The sequence below is a fragment of the Dama dama genome, chromosome 26, assembly GCF_033118175.1.
Source record: "Dama dama isolate Ldn47 chromosome 26, ASM3311817v1, whole genome shotgun sequence".
Lineage (NCBI taxonomy): Eukaryota > Metazoa > Chordata > Mammalia > Artiodactyla > Cervidae > Dama > Dama dama.
In genome coordinates this window covers 26,120,049-26,143,089 of record NC_083706.1, presented here as the reverse complement: position 1 = coordinate 26,143,089, position 23,041 = coordinate 26,120,049, and the positions used below count along the sequence as shown (strand labels likewise).

At 40.9% G+C, this 23,041-nt stretch overlaps 1 protein-coding gene across 3 annotated transcripts in view; it reads left to right on the top strand.

Moving 5' to 3' along the window:
• The first annotated feature begins 6,848 nt into the window (after nt 1-6,848).
• SLC18B1 (solute carrier family 18 member B1) overlaps nt 6,849-23,041 on the top strand; it is a 30,368-nt gene continuing 14,175 nt past the window's right edge. For all 3 annotated transcript variants that reach the window (XM_061130503.1, XM_061130502.1, XM_061130504.1), the window contains exons 1-6: nt 6,849-7,066; nt 8,665-8,804; nt 18,398-18,493; nt 18,810-18,883; nt 19,609-19,756; nt 21,309-21,465. In XM_061130503.1, the coding sequence (XP_060986486.1) occupies nt 7,024-7,066; nt 8,665-8,804; nt 18,398-18,493; nt 18,810-18,883; nt 19,609-19,756; nt 21,309-21,465 (658 nt within the window). In that variant the 5' untranslated portion in view covers nt 6,849-7,023. The remainder of the gene's footprint in view (nt 7,067-8,664; nt 8,805-18,397; nt 18,494-18,809; nt 18,884-19,608; nt 19,757-21,308; nt 21,466-23,041) is intronic.

The window sequence follows — 23,041 nt, the reverse complement described above, 5'->3', positions numbered from 1 at the left end:
AGATTAAAGAAGCATCTGGGTAGTCAACACACCAAAAAGAAAGCCATGTTGACAACTTCTGTGACAAATTAATGCCTGTTGTGAGCTAGTTGGAGGCTGTGGGAATCCCAGAAAACCACATTTAATTTGAAAACTTTTAAATGTTTCCACTTTGGAGAGTAGAAATAAAAATAATGGATGGAAATGGAAGCTAAAAACATGAAAACAACACAAAACTGTTATCCCGCTGAAGCTTCAGAACATAAGTCTAGCCTCGGCTTCTGTAGCATGTGGTTTTTAACATATTGAAGAAAAATAATTGTAGCTGAAAAACAGCTGTAGCTGAATCCTATTATATCAAAGGATGAATCAAAGGAGAAAGAAGTTGGTGAGAGGAAACAGCATAAAAAAGAATAAAATAGATGAATGAGAATGGCGTGGAATAGATTAATGAAGTCCCTAAGTAGCAGTTTGTAAAAATAATGTGTACGTTTTCTGAAGTCTTACTAAACATGTTCCCTCAGCCCTTGTTTTCCTTGCTACCAGATGCTACCCAGAGCTGTCTGGCTGCTGTGGCAGCTCACCACAGGCCTGGTTCAGGATTGGTAGGGACGAAACAATTAGAGGCAATACTTAATGCTCATGAATAAACTAATTATAAACCAGCAACATGGGCAATTTACAGGCCAAGTAAATAATGGCTAATGGAGCACACCCTACATTCACATTAAATTTATACACTTGGCCAACAAGGTGGACCTGGGTGTGCAAAATTTCAGCTCCCAACACTGCTTCCTATGGACCAGCTCTGCTGTTACCTGTGTAACTTTTTTTTGTTGTTTTTGAAAAATGGGTCCTGATGCTCTAACGTGTACTCGACAACTGCAGTTTTTATTGGAGAATCACTGGAATGAAGCCAGGTCCGCTGCTGTGCTTAAAACTAGAGCTATATTAAAGGGCGGGGGTGGTGGTTGGGGGGGGGGGGCAGCTTCCCTGGTGACGCAGGCAGTAAAGAACCTGCCTGCAATGCGAGAGACCTGAGTTCGATTTCTGTGTTGGGAAGGTCCGAGGAGGGCATGGCAACAGTACTCCAGTATTCTTGCCTGGAGAATCCCCGTGGGCAGAGGAGCCTGGTGGGCTACAGTCCATGGGGTCACAAAGACTCTGACACCACTGAGTGAATAAGCACACACTTGAAAGGGGGGAGAAAAGTGCTTCTTACACAACCAGTTTAACCCCAGCAGAGAAGTTAAAAGGCAGACTGGTGGTTAAGAGATCTTCATATAGATTCCACTATTTTCTGACTCTGTAGTCTTGGTCAAAGTACTTCTAGTCTCTGGGTCTCAAAAGTGCTTCGGCTGTAAAATGAAGTAGAGAATTGATGAGATGCTCTTAAGCACATGGTTTGGACGTTCTATGTCATCATTTAAACACTAGTTTTAGCTTTTAGTAAATGTTGAGCATCCATGTGGTCTGCCACAGTCATTTTGCGATATTGTTAAGACTTCAGCCACAGGACACTTAGCTGTAGTTGCTGTCAGCTTCCTTCCTGTGTCTCCGGATTACAAGTGGTTTCTTTATTTGTAAATGACAGCTGTTCCTTTTTTCCATTAGGACAAGTAAGCATGTTCAGTATAGAAAATTTGGATAATGTTGTATCAATTATAGTTCATTGCATGCAACAGAGTAACCTATGGTCTACATAAACCACCAGCCACCCCCCCCCCCACCACTGCAAAATGAATATACTACAGAAAGCAACTAGTTGGCTCAGAGAATAAAAGGGTTTGCTGAGCAATCAGGTTTAGGGAAGGATAGAAACAGGGTAACTCCAGAGATTGTGGTTACAGGAACCTTTACAAATTATTTTAAGTTAGCGCTTCTCAAACTATCTGGCTAACTATATGACTAAATGAAGATCTTTCACCCAACCCATCAGTCAAATAGTTTAACAAAATACAACAAATATTAATTACTAGTGGTTTTGCAAGACTAACCCTCTTGCAGATAAAAAATGTAAGTCCAAGAATTTTAGAAACAACTACCTGAAGATACTGGAGGATGGCCGAAAGCAGACAGGAGTGGAGAGGGGCTGGAGACGGACTCTGGGAGAAGGCATGGCCCCGGCTGCATTCCCGTGTTTATGGTTTTAGTGTGAGGGGGCCCCGGTCACAGCTCACAGTCAGAGGTCCTCGATCTGACTGCCTTGAAAACCAGAGGACAGAGTTTAGAGCAGACACAGCTGCCGGAAATGGAGGGGAGGGGTAGTTCCAGAAAGGAGAGAGCCAGAAAGGTGGAGACCAGTATTCTGTGTAGGATTCTCTGTAGTCAGTTCAGTCGCTCAGTCGTGTCCGACTCTTTGCGACCCCATGAATTGCAGCACGCCAGGCCTCCCTGTCCATCACAAACTCCTGGAGTTTACTCAAACTCATGTCCATTGAGTCGGTGATGCCATCCAGCTATCTCATCCTCTGTCATCCCCTTCTCCTCCTGCCCTCAATCTTTTCCAGCATCAGGGGCTTTTCAAATGAGTCAGCTCTTCACATCAGGTGGCCAAAGTATTGGAGTTTCAGCTTCAACATCAGTCCTTCCAATGAACACCCAGGACTGATCTCCTTTACGATGGACTGGTTGGATCTCCTTGCAGTCCAAGGGACTCTCAAGAGTCTTCTCCAACACCACAGTTCAAAACATCAATTCTTCAGCACTCAGCTTTCTTTATAGTCCAACTCTCACATCCATACATGACCACTGGAAAAACCATAGCCTTGACCAGATGGACCTTTAAATACTCAGCTAAATCTCTAATCGGCTGTATTGTTCATCGTCGTTGTTGTTCAGTCACGAAGTCCTGTCCAGCTCTCTGTGACGCCCTGGACTGCAGCACATCAAGCTCCCCTGTCCTTCACTATCTCCCAGAATTTGCTCAGACTCATGTCTATTGAGTCGGTGATGCTATCTAATCATAAAGTTTGAGTCAAGGTAGCTTAACTCTGCAGAAATTAGAAAAGAAAAACCAATCAATATTCTTTGAAAGAACACAAGAGAATCCAGAGTTTCCACAATGTATTATTCATGATACATTATTTTTCTCTTATTAATTAAAAATACATACAACTATTAATTAAAAATACATACAACTATTTAAAGCAAAAAATGCTTATGAAATGCTTAATGAAGACTAGAACATAAATAATTGGCAGCTGACACTGGATAACTGGACCTATATGGTGGTAACGTTCTCATGCTTTGCATGAAGTGCTGCAATATTAACTCAAAATAGACCAGAAATGTTAAGAATGTGTTTTGAAAACACTAAGCAACCACTAAAAAATAATACAAAATGACATAGCTAAAAACACAATAGATAAATTCCAATGTAATTCCAAAATTTGTTTTCAATTAAACAAAAAGACCATAAGAAAGAAGAAACTAATTTAAAAAATGGGAAGATATAAAACAAATAATAAAACAGTAGACTTAGGGGACTTCCCTGGTGGCTCAGTGGTAAAGAATTCGCCTGCCAATGCAGGAGAGATATGGGTTTGATCCCTGGTCCAGGAGGATCCCACATGCCACAGAGCAGCTAAACCTACGTGCCACAATGATTGAGCCTGTACCCAAGCCGCAACTACTGAACCCACGCATCACAACCACTAAAGCCCCCACGCCTAGAGCCTGTGCTCTGCAACGAAGAGTAGCCCCACTTGCCACAACTGGAGGACAGCAGAAGCAGCAGTGAAGACCCAGCGCAGCCAAAAATAAATAAGTAAATAAAATTTTAAAAAATAGTACTTAAATCCAACCATGTCAATACTCACCTTAAATGTAAATAAACTATTTGCTCAAATTAAAAAATAGAGATCATTAGAACGGATTTTTAAAAAATCAACTATATTCTAGTAGAGATACATTTTTAATATCCAAGACATGAATAGGTTAAGAGTAAGAGGATGGAAAAAGATATATAACCATGCAACCAATAAACACTGGATGTGATTTTAGGCATGTAGTCCCTGAGTGGTGTGTACAACCCTCCTGATGTGTTACCAAATAACTTATGATAAATTAATTTTCTGCTCAAATGAACAAAAGTCAGTTATTTTAATGGAAACAGGGAACCCTGATTGATACAGATACTAGGAAGAAAAATAAAGAAGGATGAAGGGACAAAGGGTTATGGGGCTGTATTTTGGATAGAGAGATAAGATTGAACTCAGAAGAGGTGACATTTAAACAGAGACCATATTAGTATTCCATTTTAGTTTGTAAAGAAAAAAAATGTTTCATATGTGTATGTATGTCTAGATGAACATATAAAAATATGAATAGATAGTTGTGGTAGGCTGATAATGGATCCCAAAGATACATCCACATTCTAAATCCCTGCAAGTTATAAACGTTACCTTTTGACAAAAAGGGTCCAGATGTGAATAAGTTAAAGATCTTGAGATTAAGAGGTTATTTTGGATTTTGTCTCAGTGAAATTGATCTTGAACTATTGGCCTGCATGGCTGTGTTATTTTAAGCTGCCAAATTCATGGTTATTTGTTACAGTGGATGCAGAAAACTAATAACTTGATAATATTTTCCATGATAACACTAAGGATCTGGAAAGAGGATTGGAGGGAGAGGTTAGATGTGAGAGGAAGATAGGAGTATGAATATATGTACCACAAAATCTCCATGTAAATTAAAAATAGTTGCAAGATAAGAATATAAAATATATACAAACAAATTTTGTATTAAACATGCAAGAATGATTGTTGATGGGGAGAGAATGGGAATAGAGGGATACAGAGAAAGAGATGACAGCAAATGAAAAATTCAGTTGAAGGATTGGAAGATGAAGTTAAGGAAACTTCTTATAAGATGGAGCAAAAAGAGAAAGAGATGAAAAGTAGAGTAATAAATAAGAGGACCAGTCTAGCAACCCAATAGCTGCATAAAGAACAGTCTGGAAAGAAAGAACAAAAAAAAAAGAGAATGCAGTCATCAAAGAAGTAATTCAAGAAAATTCTCTTCTATGGTTTGATGTTAGATTGGAGCGAGAATGTAGAGTAAAATAAGATTGGAGAAACTGGCAGGGGTTAGATCAGAAAGATTCTGGAGTCCACTTTAAGAAAACTTTGCTAGAGCTAATCCTGTTTAGAATGTCTCTACAGGCTCTCCTTACCTACTTGATTTCCCAGAAATATTTTCATAATCTTCAAGACACACTAATACAAGTAAACAGTTCTTCCAATGTGTTTCTCTTACAGACCTCATTGCATTATAATAAATTGTTAATCAGTGTCTATTTTATCTGCTAGAAGGGAGTATGTATGTTACCTAAGGGCAGAGACTGGATGGGGCTCACTTATTTTCGAATTCGCAATGCTTGGCACAGGATAGTAACTCAATATAGTCCTACGTTATTGTACTTTACCTTGGCCCCAAATTAAGAATTTTCCAGCCCTTAAACTTTAACCCTTCCCAAACAGTAAATCAGTTGAAGATAAGTGAAGCCTCTATTTTTTTTGTGCCAGAAAATTGTGAGGGTGAGAATAACATAGCAACCTTCACTTTCTAGAGCCAAGCCCTTCACATACTTTATCACCACTGCTCACAGCCACTCTCCATGACAGCCGTTATAATCCCAGTCACACAGATAGAGAAACTGACCTGTGATGCAAGGTCACAATCAGCTAGTACAGTCATCCCTGGATATCCAAGGGTATCAGTTCCAGGACCCCCAACACCCCAACACAGATGCTTAAGTCTGCATATATAATGGCATAGCCTTTGCATATAACCTACAGCACATCCTTCTATGTGCTTGAAATCATTTCTAGATGATTCATAATACCCAATGCAATGTAAATGTTATAAATGAAATTTAAATAATTTACAAATAGTTGTTCCTGCTTGGCAAATTCAAGTTTCGCTTCTTGGAAATTTCTAGAAAAAAATTTAAAAAACATTTTCAATTTCCTTCCTCCTTATTTGAATTCCAGGAATGCAGAAAGAGGGTATGTCCCGCTGAGGACAAGTGCCTGAACTTGTGCCTTAGGACCAGTGCCTCAAGCCTGTCCTTCCAGAAGTGGTTCTCCCAGCCACTCCACCATGTGTCTTCAACATTCATTATAATTCTTGCAATTTTTTTTAACTCAGAGTACTTCACATTAGTTAGTTCATTTCCAGGTTACTAATGTCTGGCTTCAGTGGTTACAAACACTATGCCCTTCACCCATTATAAAGAATAACTCACTCAATAAAAATGTCCTGGCTACTATCCCCTTCTGAGATGGGCTGCATTCTGCCTATGGAATGTGCATCTCTCTAAACAAATTTGATTTTACTGTAAAAAAAAAAAAGAGTCGTTATAAACCTAATTTTCTAATTCATATTTGCATTTTTAAGTTTCTCAGTCGTGTCCGACTCTTTGCGACCATGGACTGTAGCCCGCCGGCTCCTCTGTCCATGGGATTTCTCAGGCAAGAATACTGGAGTTGGTTGCCATTTTCTTCTCCAGGGGACCTTCCCCACCCAGGGACGGATCCCAGGTCTCCTGCATTGCAGGTGCATTCTTTATCACTGAACCGCCAGGAAAGCCAGTTTTCAATTTTATGTACTACCTATCTTTTCTGTGTCTACACAAGCTTCCTTTCTTACTCTTGGTATTCCTAAATTTTACTCATTTTAAGATGGGGGTTCAGTTATATGAAATGCTGACTTTTTTTTTTTTCTTTCCCATACAGAAAGAAAATGGACAAGACATGAGTGTTTCTGGACAGGACAGGTCCTGACTCTAGCTGGATAACCGGCTGAGCCTTCAAAAAAAAAAAAAAAGCCATTGCTCCGCCCCCGCCCCGCCCCGCCCCGCCCGGCCTCCGGGAGCTCTTCCCTCTCGTCCAGGTCTGCGTGGAATTCCGAGCCGCGCGGTCCGTAGGCAATCCGGGATGTCTAGGCCGCGCTGAGCGGTGGCCGTCTGCGCTTCTGCTCGTTCGAGGCCGAGTCCCAGGGGCTTGGACCCGGGAGCCGAGGCGAGACCGCGCACCGCCTATGGACTCACCGGGAGACCCCGAAGGCCCACGCCCCCCAGGAGGTGACGGAGAGCCCGAGGCCAGCTGCACCTCTGTGGCTTGGCTTCTGTGTCTTTAACAGCGATTGAATTGCCTTTAGCTTGGTTTGTTTTAGAGAGATTGGAGAAGGCAGGGTCCTGGTAGTGGGTTTTTTTCTCCCTGGAAAGGGTTAAAGTTTGAACACTGGCGTGACAGGATGTGGTCTCCGATGACTTTCGTGGTTCTACTTTTAAGTAGAGTGTGTGTTTAAGAATGCATTCAAATAAGTATGCCCTTTAGGAAAACGCAAATGGTGACATCTCCAGCCGGTTATCCCCCAGCCCCTTTAACTCTTTCAGTTCCTTTCCTCCTCCACTACCAAAATTTTTAAAACTTATTGAGACTTCCTTCTGTTTCGCAGATTTCTTTTTCTAGACAGCAATGGCAACCTCTGAAAGTACAGAGCCATTCAAATATCTTTTCTTAGATTTCTTTTCTCTCAAAATCATTTATAATTTAAAAATTGTAAATAGATCTACTGGGTGTTTGGAACTGAGTAAGTGACCTGATGTCTTTAAATTAAATGGTAATTTAGCCCTGGGAATAAATATTAAATTAGTTGATGCAGAAGACCAGTAATTACTGTAAAACACTACTGATTTATAGATTTATGACACTTGTTTTTCCAGGAGCTGCCATTGTAAGTACCACTTCTCCAGTTGAATGATTTAGTTTGTTTTTTCCTACTTACACTTCACTTGACTTCAGTAGTTTTTCTGCTGTTCAGTCAATAAGTCATGTCTGACTGTTTCAGATTCCACGGACTGTAGCCGGCCAGGCTCCTCTGTCTATGGGATTCTCCAGGCAGGAATACTGGAGTGGTTGCCATTTCCTTCTCCAGGGGATCTTCCTGGGCCAGGGATCGAACCAGATCTCCTGCTTGGCAGGCAGCTTCTTTGCCACTGAGCCACCTTAATAAACCACTAACCTGAAGTGGTTAAAACATGACTGAGTCCACGTAGCACACGAAGCTAGTAACCTGAGAAAGCGGGGTTCCCCGGCAGCTCTGATATTAAAGGATCACCTGCAATGAAGTAGACGCAGGTTTGATCCCTGTGTCGGGAAGATCCCCTTGGAGAAGAGAGTGGCTATCCACTCCAGTATTCTTGCCTGGAGAATTCCGTGGACAGAGGAACCTGGCGGGCTACAGTCCAAAGGGTCCCAAAGAATTGGACACAACTGAGTGACTAACACTTTCACTTTTCAACCTGAGAAAGTACATTACTTCAGAGGACAGTACCATTTGGAGAGCACCCTGTGGCCTCATCATTCTTGAAAGAATCAATTAAAGGTGAAACAAATAAGCCTTAAGGTGAAGGCAAAACAAAGCAGATGGTTTGATAAATTCTGCACTGAAGTTCTGATAGGGCACAGTAATGTAAGTGAAAGTGACATGCTTTGAAAATTGCAGTGCTATACAAGGATTGTGTTACACTGGACCAAATATGCTATATTCAAAATAGCCTTTAGCTCAGCAGATATTACCTTCAGAGTGCATTGTCTGCACACAGAAATGACATTTCTGTACTTTGATCAGTAGCCCCAGTTACATTTCTTTAATTGCAGCCTATTTGCTTTCAAGGTGATGGCACTCCAGGAGTTGCAATGGAGACATCCAGGCGGCTTTCAAGAGAACAGATTTTTGTACTGATATCAGCAGCTTCCATTAACTTAGGTTCCATGATGTGCTATTCTATCCTTGGACCCTTTTTCCCCAAGGAGGTAGGACATTTTGATATTCATATGAACTCTTAAATGTTTTTAAAAAGCCTTTGACAAACTTCACTTGACAGTATGGAAAATGTAAAAACCTGCATATAGCAAAGATGATGTATAGAACTTAAGCGAACAGAAGAATTCTTATAGAATATTTGATCCCAGAAGGAAAAAAAAAAAATCAATCATAATAACATCATCTTGAGAAGTAATTCACCTAAATATAATTGACCTTCTGAAGATTGTTTTGCTTACCATGAAGTTTGATTCATCTGTTTGGTTTCTGCAGCTGATAACAAAAAAAGGAAGTGCACTGAATAACTGAGATTTCAGTGTTATTGCAAAAGATCTATATTAAGACAGTAACAGTTTCCTGGAGTTGGGTTTATGAATATTTTGGAATTAGGAAGGCATGGTCCGCTCCCTTTTCTGAGTTGAATTTCGTATGAAATTGTGTAGGGAATCTAGTTGCAATATTTGTGCCAAGGAGGTATTCTGATTAATATTGATTAGGTCCTTCTAATCATAGCATTTTATGTGATGTTCGGGTCTATGGATAATGGCACAGACATGAAGGAATAACCCCTAGGGAATCCACCTGGAATCTGGACGTTGGTGAGGTGTAGTATGGAGGAAATGACACTACCTTGGCTGGGTGTAGACAATATGCCTGTGTGTACTGCTTCATGCCCTCTTCGAAAGCCTCAGCTCATGATGCAGGGGTCCTTCCCAGTCCTCTGACTTCTTTGATAGCATGTGGTCCTTCCTTCTGTGTGCTACAAAAGACAATAAACATGGCTTCTCTGCTAAAAGAACAATAGTACAACCCTGTACCCATTAAGTTCTTTTTAGTTTTCAGTGTACTCCCAACATGTTTATCCCATGTGGTTTCTGGAGCAACTCTGTAAGACAGGCAGAGTAGACAGAATCCCATCCTGTTGCAAATGAAGAAACAGATCCCAAAGTTAAGTGACTGGCCCAGTTCAGTTCTGTTTACTGAATGGGAGTGGGATGTTTAACCATTTCCCACCCTAGAGCGTGCTAGGTATTGGATGTGTTAGGGCTGGAAAAAAAATTAGGAAAATGTCCCTGTCTCATCTGTCCATTGGGAGGGAAAAAATATGAAAAGAAAGTTGCAGAGTATTTGAATCTCCTTGAAGAGGATGTCCAAAGTGTAAGGAGACTCTAGGGAAGGGAATGGTTAATTTTGCGATGAGTGAGGCTGGCAGGTGTGGGAGGAAAGGAGAGAAGGTGTAATACTGAAAGGGACTTGGCAGGGTAACCCCAAGGTGAGTCTTGAGAAATGGTAGTTCCCAAGGTGAACAAGAGAGGCAAGGGTCCTCTAGGTTAGAAACTCACAGGAGACAGTCACGAGATGAGCAAAGGAAAGAGCATGTTCTTAGGGAACCAGGGACAGTGGTGGGGCTTGGGTCTGGGTGCAGTAAGGTCCGTGGGAGCCGAGGATCTGAAAAGGCAGGTTGGTGCTCAAATGCGAGGGTCCTTCCATGCAGATCAAAGATGTCATCAGTGAGAGGTCATCAGAGATGTTTGGGGAAGACAGGTTAGACTGGGCAGATATGGATTTGGGGAAAAGAAAATGAGGAATGGAAGCTGTGGAATTAAGACAGGAGAACAGGAGTAGTGGCCAGCTAGATAGAAGGGCATGTCCGATTCAGCTGGAACTCAGCGTGAGTAACTAGTGTTAGATTATTCTTAGTGAAATACAGCGGAGAAGGCAATGGCAGCCTACTCCAGTCCTCTTGCCTGGAAAACCCCATGGACGGAGGAGCCTGGTGGGCTGCGGTCCATGGGGTCACTAGGAGTCGGACACGACTGAGCGACTTCACTTTTGCTTTTCACTTTCATGTATTGGAGAAGGAAATGGCAGCCCATTCCAGTGTTCTTGCCTGGAGAATCCCAGGGATGGGGGAGCCTGGTGGGCTGCCGTCTATGGGGTCGCACAGAGTCGGACACGACTGAAGTGACTTAGCAGCAGCAGCAGCAGTGAAATACAGACAGAGGAAAAGCAGGCTGTGGGTATGTGCTTGCTTTCTTTCTTCTTAAGTATTTGATTTAGTTTTTTGCTTGCAAGAGGCAGGAGAGAGAGCATTCTAACTTTAAAAGGTATAGACATGAAGAGTGGGCTCTTCTTTTTCATTTTTAATAAAAGCATTAGGGTTGAGAAACACTGGCAAAACTTGCTCTTCCCTCTGTGTATTCTGTTATTCTTTCCTGTTTTGTTGGTGTTTAGTTGCTAAGTTGTGCCCGACTCACGGCAATCCCATGGATTATAGCCCGCCAGGCTCCTCTGTCCATGGGATTTCCCAAGCAAGAATACTGGAGTGGGTTGCCATTTCCTCCTCCAAGGAATCTTCCTGACCCAGGGATTGAACCGTCATCTCCTGCACTGGCAGACCATTTCTTTACCACTGAGCCACTGGGGAAGCCCCATCATGCTTCTTATTAATGAGCTAATTAGGTCAAGGAAAAACAAGGTCCTTCTTCTTAACTTGTGGTGTAGAATTAATGTTTCTACTCACCCTTTTTCTGGCCCCCTCCTTCTTTGGCAGAGGATAATGAATAAACTATTGCTTTTGATAACCGTTCTTGCCATCCTAACATGCAGCAGGATCTGCATGTCAAAAGCAATATCCAGTTGCTCCTGTGGTGTGTGATTCTAGAACATGCTAAGTCTCCATCCCGCTTTCACAGAGAATGTGGGAACCTGTGCAAGATGGAAACTGATAGAACTTCTATGACCCTGACACAAGTAACTTGCAAGTCTGTGTCCTCATCTATGGAAAGGGGCCAGCTAAAAGTACATCCCTTACGTGTTGTTTGAAACCATATAGATCAGCATGGCTCATAATGAGGGGCCAATAAATGTTAGTTGCTGTAACTACTATATATTTTCAGCCAGACTTGAGAACTAAATAACTTTCAGATCTATTAAGCAAACAACATGGATATAACTTGACCAATGAATGTTCTTTCTACATCTTGTTTTTTTTTTTTTTTGGCCACGTCTCAGCCATTGGGATCTTAGTTCCCCGACCAGGGATCATACCTGTGCCTCCTGCATTGGGAACATGGAGTCTTAACCACTGGACCACCAGCAAAGTTCTTGTTTCCACATCTTAATTGGTCCCTTTGATAACACCTTCCCTTTGAGTTACCTGTTCTATGTGACTAGGGCTGCTATAACAAAGTACCATAGACTGCGGACAACAGAAGTGTATTATCTCACAGCTCAGAAGTCCAAAACCAAGGTGTCATTGGTAGGGTCGGTTCCTTCTGAGGGCTGCAAGGGGAGGATCTGTCCCAGGCCTCTCTCTTTGGCTTGTGGGTGGGCAACTTCTCCGTGTGTCTTCTCATGTTATCTTCCCTCTGCACCTGTCTCTCTGAGGACACTTCCCGTTTTTACAAAGATATGAGTAATACTGGGTTAGACTCCACCCTCCGTGACCTCTTTCAACTGGTTACTCCCGCAAAGACTTTCTCTCCAAATAAAGTCACCTTCCAAGTTGCTATGAGAAACCTAGACAGTGTATTCAAAAGCAGAGATACCACTTTGCCAACAAAGGTCCATATAGTCAAAGCTATGGCTTTTCCAGTAGTCACATGCAGATGTGAAATTTAGACCATAAAGAATGCTGAGTGCCAAAGAATTGATGCTTTTGAACTGTGGTGTTGGAGAAGACTCTTGAGAGTCCCTTGGACTGCAAGAAGATCAAACCAGTCAATCCTAAAGGAAATCAATCCTGAATATTCATTGGAAGAACTGATGCTGAAGCTGAAGCTCCAATACTTTGGCCACCTGATGCAAAGAACTAACTCATTGGAAAAGACCTTGATGCTGGGAAAGATTGAAGGCAGGAAGAGAAGAGGGTGACAGAGGATGAGATGGTTGGATGGCATCACTGTCTCAATGGACATGAGTTTGAGCAAACTCCAGGAAATAGTGAAGGACAGGGAAGCCTGGCATGTTGCAGTCCATGGGGTCACAAAGAGGCGGACATGACTGAGTGACTCAACAACGACAACAACTGAAGTGCTGAGAGTCAGGACATCAGCATAAGGAATTTGAGGGACACAGCCCCCTGGCACCCCCTGACACTTGGTGTGGTAGAAACATGGACTCCACATTCCTGTCTACATATAGCATAACCTTTGGCTAGGATGCCAGTGAAGGCATTTTTCATAGTGAGAGCTCTCTTTTCTCTATACCGTTATCTCGTATGATGATTAGTGATGGAAAAGGAATGGTTAATCCCGAGTCTCATCAAATTATGGGCTGAAATCCCACCATCCCACCCAAGCAGTTTCTAGAATGCTCTAGGTTCAACTTCTCCACTCTCTCCCACCACCAGGCACTTAGGGACCGCACTTCAGGGGTAGGAAGTGCTTCCCAGAGTGAGAGGGCCTTTGCTTCCTGTAGTTTAGCAATGAAAAGTAGAGTTCACCTGGGCTTCCCTGGGGGTCTAAGAGTTAAGACTGTGCTTCCACTGCAGGGGGTATAGGTTCAATCCCTGGTCTGGAAGTTTCACAAGCCATGTGATGGGGCCAAAATTAGAAAAAATGGAGTTCACCCATCTGGTTTCCTGTGGTATGATGCTTTGAGAAAGGTAGGATTTATTTAGAAACACAATGTAAGAATATATATTTTTAAAGACAAGGATTGAATGATTATTGTAACTTTCTGTAGGAAGTGATAAACTAATTTTTTATCTTGGAATTGTAATTAAGGTGAAAAGATAAATAAATAGAATTAAGGCTGTTGTGGATGACAGATTTTAAAGGGAGTATGTGTGTGCACACACATTCCTGTATTCAGAGTAGAGTGATTTGTGGAAGAGCTGAAGCTCTGGCAAAGGATGAATCTAAGTCACATCTTCTAACTATAAATATTCACTGCTGGCTCCTGTGTGATGCATAGAAGGTGCTGGATAAATGACCACTGACTGCCCGAGAGGACAGATGTGTGTTTCAGACTTAGTACTTCATGGTGTGCCAAGTTGCCAATCTTATCTTAAAAAATTAAGCTCATATTTTAACCCCTTAAATGGTTATAGCTAGAACCTGATCTAAGGATCCACCATAATTCCAGGGTCTTAGAAAGGTTTTCAAACCTCTGTCTATTCAGTTGTAGAACACAACTAATAGTAGCATTTGAAGTTCAAAAGAAGTAGTCTTAGAATGAACACTATATCATCTATAGCAATTGGAGAATGTAGTGGCAACCCACTCCAGTGCTCTTGCCTGGAGAATCCCATAGATAGCGGAGCCTGGCAGGCTACAGTCCATAAGAGGTGGACACAACTTAGTAACTAAACCACCACCACCATCTGTAGCAAATTTAGGAGCCACTGGTAGAGTAGTCTATAAACAATCATAGGAATCATTGATGGGTGATAAATTAATCCAAATGTTTCAGCAGCATGTTGGGAGGAGAGGGAGCTTCTTTCATCTGTGTCATTGATGTCAGGAAAGGAAACTTGATCTTCTGTGAACAGTTAGGTAGTTGGTATCAGAAATAGAGAACTGAATGGTCTGATCGGTCCTTGGGATGACTCCTGTACCAGTTTAAGGAACTTTCTGTCCTTAGATTTTTTGACCAGCAAAGTAAAGTGGTTGTTTGGTTGGGGGGGGGGGTTGTGTATTTTTATTGACATTTGATCCTATGACTAAATGTGATATTGAGTTGGAAAACCTTCTTCCAGTGTGTTTCACCTTTATGCTCACGCTGCTAGCACACTCACAACACATTTGATACCAGATGTGTAGGTTTTTTCCCCACACCAAGCAATTCTCTGTGACACCAGTTGGATGTCCTACCATTCAGTTCAGTTCTAACACTGATCTGTATTAGCCCAGACCCCACAAGTTAAGAACTCAGTCCCACAAGACTGCCCTCTGCTTCAGATGCCAGTTGCAAGTAGTATGTCTCCAAGTTACCCCCAACTTCTGTCCAACTTGGGTATAAGTCACAGGTTCCCATGTGGGGTGTGTGTGTGTGTGTGTGTGTGTGTCTGTGTGTCTGTGTGTGTCTGTGTGTGTGTGTCTGTGTGTGAAGCTACTTCAGTCATGTCTGACTCTTTGCGACCCTATGAACTGTAACACGCCAGGCTCCTCTGTACATGAGATTCTCCAGGCAAGAATACTGGAGTGGGTTGCCATGCCTTTCTCCAGGGATCTTCCTGACCCAGGGATGGAACCTGTGCCTCTTATGTCTCCTGCATTAGCAGGTGGGTTCTTTACCAGTAGCACCACTTGGGAAGCCCTCCCATGTGTTAGGGAAATTAAAATGGAGGAAACCCTGTTCAGACTTTGGAAGCAGGAGAGTGGGTCTCTGACCTACTTCTGACCTGCCTGGACACCATGGATCCTGCCTGCAAGCACCGCAAGTGCTTAGGTAAGAAAAGGAGTGGCTCTTGGAATTCTTGAGCCTCTGAAGATCTGGCCAATCCCTGGGGTCTAACAAGATCCTATGACTCACAAAGTGAAACAAACTGCAGTGTAAAGGTTAAAAAAGAACCCTGAAACCAGAGCTGCATTTTTGCTTGCAAACTGCTGATGATATCAGTCTGAGGCCTGGGATTATAAGTGGGAGCCCCCTAACCACAATTTGAAGTCTCACCCATGGGGTGGACACACCACTCGGGACCCTTTCCCATTGTGACTCCAGATTGCTATTAACGAGGGACTTCCCAGTCCTGTTCAAGTCTGGATGTAGGTTGTTGGCTCAATTTGGTGGTGTATTGTCTGTTAGTTCTCTCTCTTGTTTCTATTTTTTTTTAATGACTGCATATTGAAATTAAGTCAAACCTATAAAAATTGAAATTGTTTATTTGTGTGTAATGAATGGTTTCTTTTGTTAGCAAATCCTTTGAACTTATAGGTAAAACCTTAGGCAAGACACAATGACCCCCTACTTCTCCACCTAGGATTCAGTTACTTGCTGGAATGGCTTCCAGAACTCAAGGGAAACTCTTGCTTAACACTATTATAAAAGGATGTGATAAAGTATACAGCTGAGCATGTAGATGGAAGCGATACAGAGGGCGAGGTATGTGGCAGGGGCATGTAGCTCCCATGTCCCTGCAGGTGAGCGACATTCCCAGATCCTCCATGCGTTCACCAACCCCAGTCCCACACCTTAGGGATTTTTATGGGGACTTAATCACATAGGCACGATCAATCATTAACTCAGTTTCCAGCCCTTCTCTGGAGAATGGGGTGTGGGACCAGAAGTTCTAAGCTTCTAATCATGGCTTGGTCTTTCTGGCGACTAATCCCCAAACAGGAATCACCAAGAGTCACCCAGGAGATACCAAGGGACTAGGAGCTTGGTGTCAGGAACCAGGGTCAAAGACTGAATATTAGAACATTATTACTCCTGGGGCTCTTATCACTAAGGAGGTTACAAGGATGGTCAGGGTTCTGTGCCAAGAACTGGGGGCAGAGACCAATAAGTATATTTTCTATGAACTCAAAGATACTGAAAAGAAAGCATTTCAAGATCAATTGTTGGCTTAGTTCTACAAGAGAAGCTGAGCTTACATTTCCTCAACCAAGGCTTTTTGTTTTGTTTATACTCTAGTTCTGATTTTGGCCTGCTAAAGCTAACAATTCTTATTTTGGTTTGGGGCAGACTTTATTGAGGTATAATTGTTATACAAAATTTTATGCTCATTTAATATATCCATCTTGATGAGTTTGGACATATGCAAACCATCTATGATGTCATCACTGCAACCAAAATACTAAACTTATTCAGCACCTCCAAAATATCCCTTGGGTTTTCTTGTGGACTTTTTCTTTCTTCTTCTTCTTTTTATGGTGAGAACGTAACATGAGCTTATCTCACCTAACAGAAAATTTATATCCAAAGAGCTATACTTCCCCACTGCCCCCTTCCCAAGTCCCTGACAACCACCATTCTAAACTCTGCTTCTATGAATTTGGCTATTGTAGATACTTGATACAAGCGGAATCATGCAGTGTTTGTTCATCTATGAGGGCTTACTTCGTTTAGTATCATTTCCTCAAGATTCTTGCACCCATATTCTTGCAGATGCCAAGATTTCCTTATTTTTGAGGTGAATAATATGCTGTGTTCTGTATATACCACAGTTTCTTTGTCCATCCATCTCTCGATGGACATTTGGGTTATTTCTATATTATCTTAGTTGTTTCTGTATTATCTTAGCTAGTGCCACAGTGAGCATGGGATTGCAAATATCTCTGAGACGCTGCTCTCAATTCTTTTGGGTATATGCACAGAGGAGGGATTGTTGGGTAGTTCTGTTTGTAATGTTTTGGGGATCCTCCATATTGTTTCCATAGTGGCTGCACCATTCTGCATTCCTGCCAACAGTGTATAAGTGTTCTGATTTCTTCACCTCCTCACCAACACTTGTTATCTTCTGTGTTTTCAGTTATTGCTATCTATCCTAACTGGTGTGAGATGATATCCCATTATGATTTTAATTTGCATTTCCCTGATGATTAGTAATCTTGAGCAGCTTTTCTTACACCTGGTGGCCATTTGTATGTATCTTTTTTAGAGAAATGTCTGTTGAAATCCTTTTCTCATTTTTAAGTCATGTTCTTTGTGGTGGTTTTTTATTAATAAGTTATTGAATTGTAGGAGAGTCTTACATATTTTGGATGTTAGCTAGTTATATAGAGATGGTTTACAAATTGCTTTCTCCCATTCTGTAGATTGCCTTTTCACTCTGTTGATCGTTTCCTTTGCTGTGAAGATTTTTAGTTCAGTGTAATTCCACTTGTTTGATTTGTCTTGTTGCTTAGGTTTTTGGTGTCAAATACAAGAAATCACTGCCAAGATCAATGTCATGACCTATATGGGAAAAGAATCTAAATAAGAGTAGACATGTGTATATGTATAACTGATTTACTTTGCTGTACAGTGAACTAACACAGCATTGTAAATCAACTATAATCCAATAAAAATAATTTTTAAAAAGTCCCCCATCCTCCATTTTCTTCAAGAAGTTTAACAGTTTCAGATTTTATGTTTAAGTCTAGTTTGCTTTGAGTTTAGTTGGTGAGTGGTATAAGATAGGGATCCACTTTCATTCTTTAGCATGTGGATATCCAGTTTTTCCGACATCATTTGTTGAAGAGAGTATCTCTTCCCCATTGTGTGTCCTTGGCACCCTCGTGGAAGATGAATTGATTGTGTTTGTTTAGGTTTATTTCTGAGCTCTCTCTTCTATTCCATTGATCCATATGTCTGTCTTTAAGCCAGTATTGTACTGTTTTAATTACTACACTTTTGTAATCTATTCTCAAAATCAAGAGGTGTGATACCTCCAGTTTTGCTCTTTTTTCCTCAAGATCATAAAGTTAACAATTTGTTTTAGGCTTGGTGAGTGAATTATTTTCATGTCAGAGAACTGGGTTTTACTATAGCTCTCTTTCCTTTCTTAGCCTTTATTCTGAAATAATAATCTCTGAAATTGCTTTACGGACAAAGGTTACAGGAGGATGGTCCTCTGATCTAATAGCTCCACTTTTTCCCCATACTATTGCTAATTTATCTTTCAAACTTTTTCTTTTCTGTTTCTTTAAAGGCTGAAAAGAAAGGAGCCAGCAATACAGTTATTGGTATGATCTTTGGATGTTATGCTTTGTTTGACTTTCTGGCATCTTTGGTATTTGGAAAATATGTAAGTATTAATTTTTTAAAATGGTGTAATGAGTTATTCTAACTTACAAGTCTAAAATTTCCACTGATGCAGAAATAACCAGCATCATATGTTATGAACTGTGCTTCAGCTGACAGTTCCATTCTTACGGTTGATTGATTTTTAACTTCTTCCATGTTTGCAAGAATGCATGTTATCATTCCACTGAAGAATTATGTTTTGTTAACTGTATATATCTTCCCCAAATCTTCTGTTTCCTGATACAGTGGATTTGTTTATGTCACTATAGACTTGTAGCAGTCATCAATTTACCACTTTTCTTTGACGTTTATTATAGCTTGTACATATTGGAGCAAAATTTATGTTTGTAGCAGGAATGTTTGTCTCAGGAGCAGTTACAGTTCTCTTTGGGTAAGTAATGTTCTAATATGTTTGGGAGCCTGAACAGATTTTCTAATTTATCTTCAGTTTAAACTGTTAATGGTTTCTTTAAATCAATCATTACCATTGATTATCAAATGCCTGGCATATGACTAATGGTGAAGGGAGTTGGATGGTGTGGAGAATGAAATGAATGACATTGATCTTAAGAAAAAAATCCTCTAGGGGATCACCATTAAGTTGGCTGCTGAATCTGTTCTTTAGGACTTCTGTGACTTGAGTGACAGAAACTTAACTCAGTTTTCTGAGTCACAGATTTTTTTGGCTTAAGCAAAAATGTGAGTTTCTTGTCTAAACAATCAGCTAAAGAAGATCAGAATACAGATGTTAAGATAATGTTATCAGAAGTCTTTCTCAGGTTCCTGATTTTGCTTTTTTTTTTTTTTTTTGCTTGGGGAAGACCTAAATCTAAGTCTTTCTACATAGGTTCTTGTTAGATTGACTCTATATTTTTCAAAAGGTCTATTTAGTATTATTATTTAAGACATCAAATATGTCAGTAGAAAAGGACAATGAGGCTGTTATTATGACTCAAATTCCTCCTACTAAAAATGTAACAAAGAAACTCTTAAAAATTCATATTCTAAACTGACTTATTTTAATAACTGTGATTGAGGTATTAACTGTTTTCAGTGAGTACAGTTAAAAAAAGTAAAATCAATTTGGTATTTGAGGATTGTCTTATTCTTTTTTAGTCTCTTGGACCAAGTTCCAGAAGGACCAGTGTTTATTGCTATGTGTTTTCTACTGAGAATAACTGATGCAGTAAGTTTCGAGGCAGCAATAACTGCGTCTTCTTCTATCCTTGCAAAGGCTTTTCCAAACAATGTGGCTACAGTATTGGTGAGTTTATACACTTTTCCTGTTTTCCTTTTAGTGTAAGCTAAAATATTTGCTTGACCTTTCAAGCCAAAGCTGGGGCCCATTCTTCTAGACCTGCTTTTTTCCTACTCTCTGTGTATTTGTTACCTTTTACCCCAGTTTCTACTTTCAGCAGCAGGCTGTCGATAAACATACCCTTAGTCTTACTTAGGTGCTTTTCCTGGGCTCAGAAGCCCCTAAATGGGCAAAACCAAATACTCTTTTTTACCTCTTAAAAAAAAAAGCCTCAGTAGTAGTATTTGCTATCTCTCTGTAGCCTAGATTGTGTCTGGGCTGCCTGAAGCAGATTTATACTAGAGTCCTGCTTCCATTTTTCCCAGCGTCATGGAAGGGATCTTGGAGATTGTCATCAAGTCCATATGTGCCTCTGTGCAGTGGGTCTGAGGACGGACTTACTTTACCATAAAAATCCAGAACCTGGTAGCATTGTATTGACATACATTCTCATATATTGCCCAAAAGCCTTGACACAGAGCATTAGTGACATAGCAGATTCTTGTCCCAGCTCTTGGCTGCTGCCTCCCTGATCCCAGTGAGACTTTCCCATATCTCTCTCCTCCAGACCTAGGCATTCCTGAAGGACTCCTGGTTTGTATGTGAGAATAGGCACCACCCTTAGAGACCTCAGGTCTAATCAGCTCAGTACCACATTTCCTCATTTACCCATATTAATACTACAGTTTGAAAGTTTTGACCATCAGGTAAACTGCTTGCTGTATAAATATAAATATTCACACTTTTATTAAGTATATACCCATATGTATTTACACCCTTAATGTAAGTACACATATCTGTATATGTATTGTATATCTGGATAAATTCACTTTAGGTTCTACAGCAATTTGTCAGGCCATGGTGGCCACTGTAACAGATACACTATTTCCATTTCCAAAAAGTATATTTTTCAGAAGGGGTTCAGGAAGATGCTAGTCGGTTGACGTGCTCTGTAAAACAAGGTTTTGTGGCTGAACATGTTTGGAGTAGGGCTTTGCTGTCCTGCAAGTTAGAGGTGGTCAGTTCATATTAGCATGAGTTGTTTTCATTTTATGTGTGAACAGACTATAACATTTGCCCGTTTTCCCACAGTACTGCTGATTGGTCTTATTCATTAATAGTTGCCGTCATGGTGCTTTTGGGAAATTAGTCTTTTGTCAGTACTTTTTCCCCATTCTTCATTTGTCTTTTTTTTTTCTTTTTTGCTGTCCATAGTTTTTCATTTTTTCGTGTAATCAGAGTTATCAGTCTTCTTTTGTGTCTTCTGAGTTTTTATGTCATAATTAGAAAATTTACTTCACTGTAAGGATTAGGAAAAAACTCTCATATTTTATTTTTCTAGTACTTTTATAATTTCAGGGTGCATGTTTAAATTTTTGGCCTATCTTGGATGTGTGTGGGTGGTGTGTGTATAAATTGTAAAGTAGATAGAATTTTTTTCTGAACTTTCCATTAAATCTTTGTTCATTTTTCAAACGAAACATATTAACTCGATTTTCTTTTGTTTTCCCATTCTTAGGGAAGTCTTGAGACTTTCTCTGGCCTGGGGCTCGTGCTGGGGCCTCCTCTGGGTGGCTTTTTGTACCAGTCCTTTGGATATGAGGTGCCTTTCATTTTTCTGGGATGCATAGTTCTGCTGATGGTTCCCCTCAACATGTGTATTTTACCCAATTATGGTAAGACCTCATTTATTGCTCATTTTAAGAATCTTAAATTTAAATATTTTTATGCCTTTGTAGGAGACCAATTTAACATATGCACACTTTCATTTTATATAATACTAATAGATTTGTAGTGCATGCTGAAAGAATCAATTCTCTTTTCAGAAATGTTGCGGTAGGCAATTAGCTTACATAAATTGTCATAAATTCTTTCTGACCTATAGAACTAGCAAATATTAAATTCCTTATCATAAAACATATGCAATGCCCACCAGATGTCTTCTTGGGTTCTAAATTAAAGATTCTTTACATCTTTTAATATAAAGAATCTTTCCATTACAAGGCACTGTGACAGGAGGACAGTTAGACCTTCCTCCCCCAGGCTTCTTGTAGCTGTGCGCACAGCACGACTCAAGTGTGAGACCCAGGGCCACATCAGGCAGTAATGGGAATCATCTTGGCTCCGAAGCTTCATGCCCCGTAGGAGTCAACCTATCCCTTAACAACTCCATAATCAGAGCTGCCGGGGTCTCCATGAGGCACGTTCTGGGTGCAAGAGTCCCCAGGCTCAGGGAGGCACGAAGCCTCGGGTATTGATGGCTTGTTTATAGTTCCTTCTGTGCAGATGAAATTCACCAGTCAGGGGTCGTTCTCATTATAAGCCAGATTGCCTAGTAATGGAGTTGGCATTTTACCACTATCAGATGACTGCTGCAACAGAGCCGCCGAGTTAGCTCGAGAGCTGGAGGAGAGCCTGTCGTCTCTCTGTGTATAGTGATAGTTGTTTCTGTAGGCAGGCATCCCGGACTGGCCTCTGATGGGGTTCACAGGTGAACACTTGGCTATTAACTAAGAAACTGACACCAGGTCAGATTCTCTTGCAACAGGAGAAAGAGTTCTGTTTACTCTTTATCAATAACACCATATAGGGAAAAACGATGGCTTACTAGTTAATTGTGGGATGTGGTATTTAGAACTTCTGTGATTAGGTGCTGGACTGACCCCAGCATCAGTAATTCTTTGAGTCCTGGCATGTTCTCCTCATCTCTGCCCTACACTCCTACCACATGGTATCTTTTGAAGCCCCTCTAATCACTGTCAGCCTAGTTATTTGGTACTTATTTCTCTTCGTTCCTGTTATTCCTCAGTTAAAATTTTCCTACATCTTCAGTTAACTTAAAGCTCCAGTTGTTGTTCAGTTGCTCAGTCGTATCAGACTCTTTGCAACCCCATGAACTGCAATATGTCAGGCTTCCCTGTCCTTCACTATCTCCCGGAGCTTGCTCAAACTCATGTCTATTGAGTCAGCAATGCCTTCCAATCATTTCATCCTCTGTCGTTCCCTTCTCCTCCTGCCTTCAATCTTTCCCAGCATGAGAGTCTTTTCTAATGAGTCAGCTCTTCGAATCAGGTGGCCAAAGTATTGGAGCTTCAGCTTCAACAACAGTCCTTTGAATGAATATTCAGGATTGATTTCCTTTAAGATTGTCTGGTTTGATCTCCTTGCAGTCCAGGGGACTCTCAAGAATCTTCTCCAACACCACAGCTCAAAAGCATCAATTTTTCATCGTTCAGCCTTCTTTATGGTCCA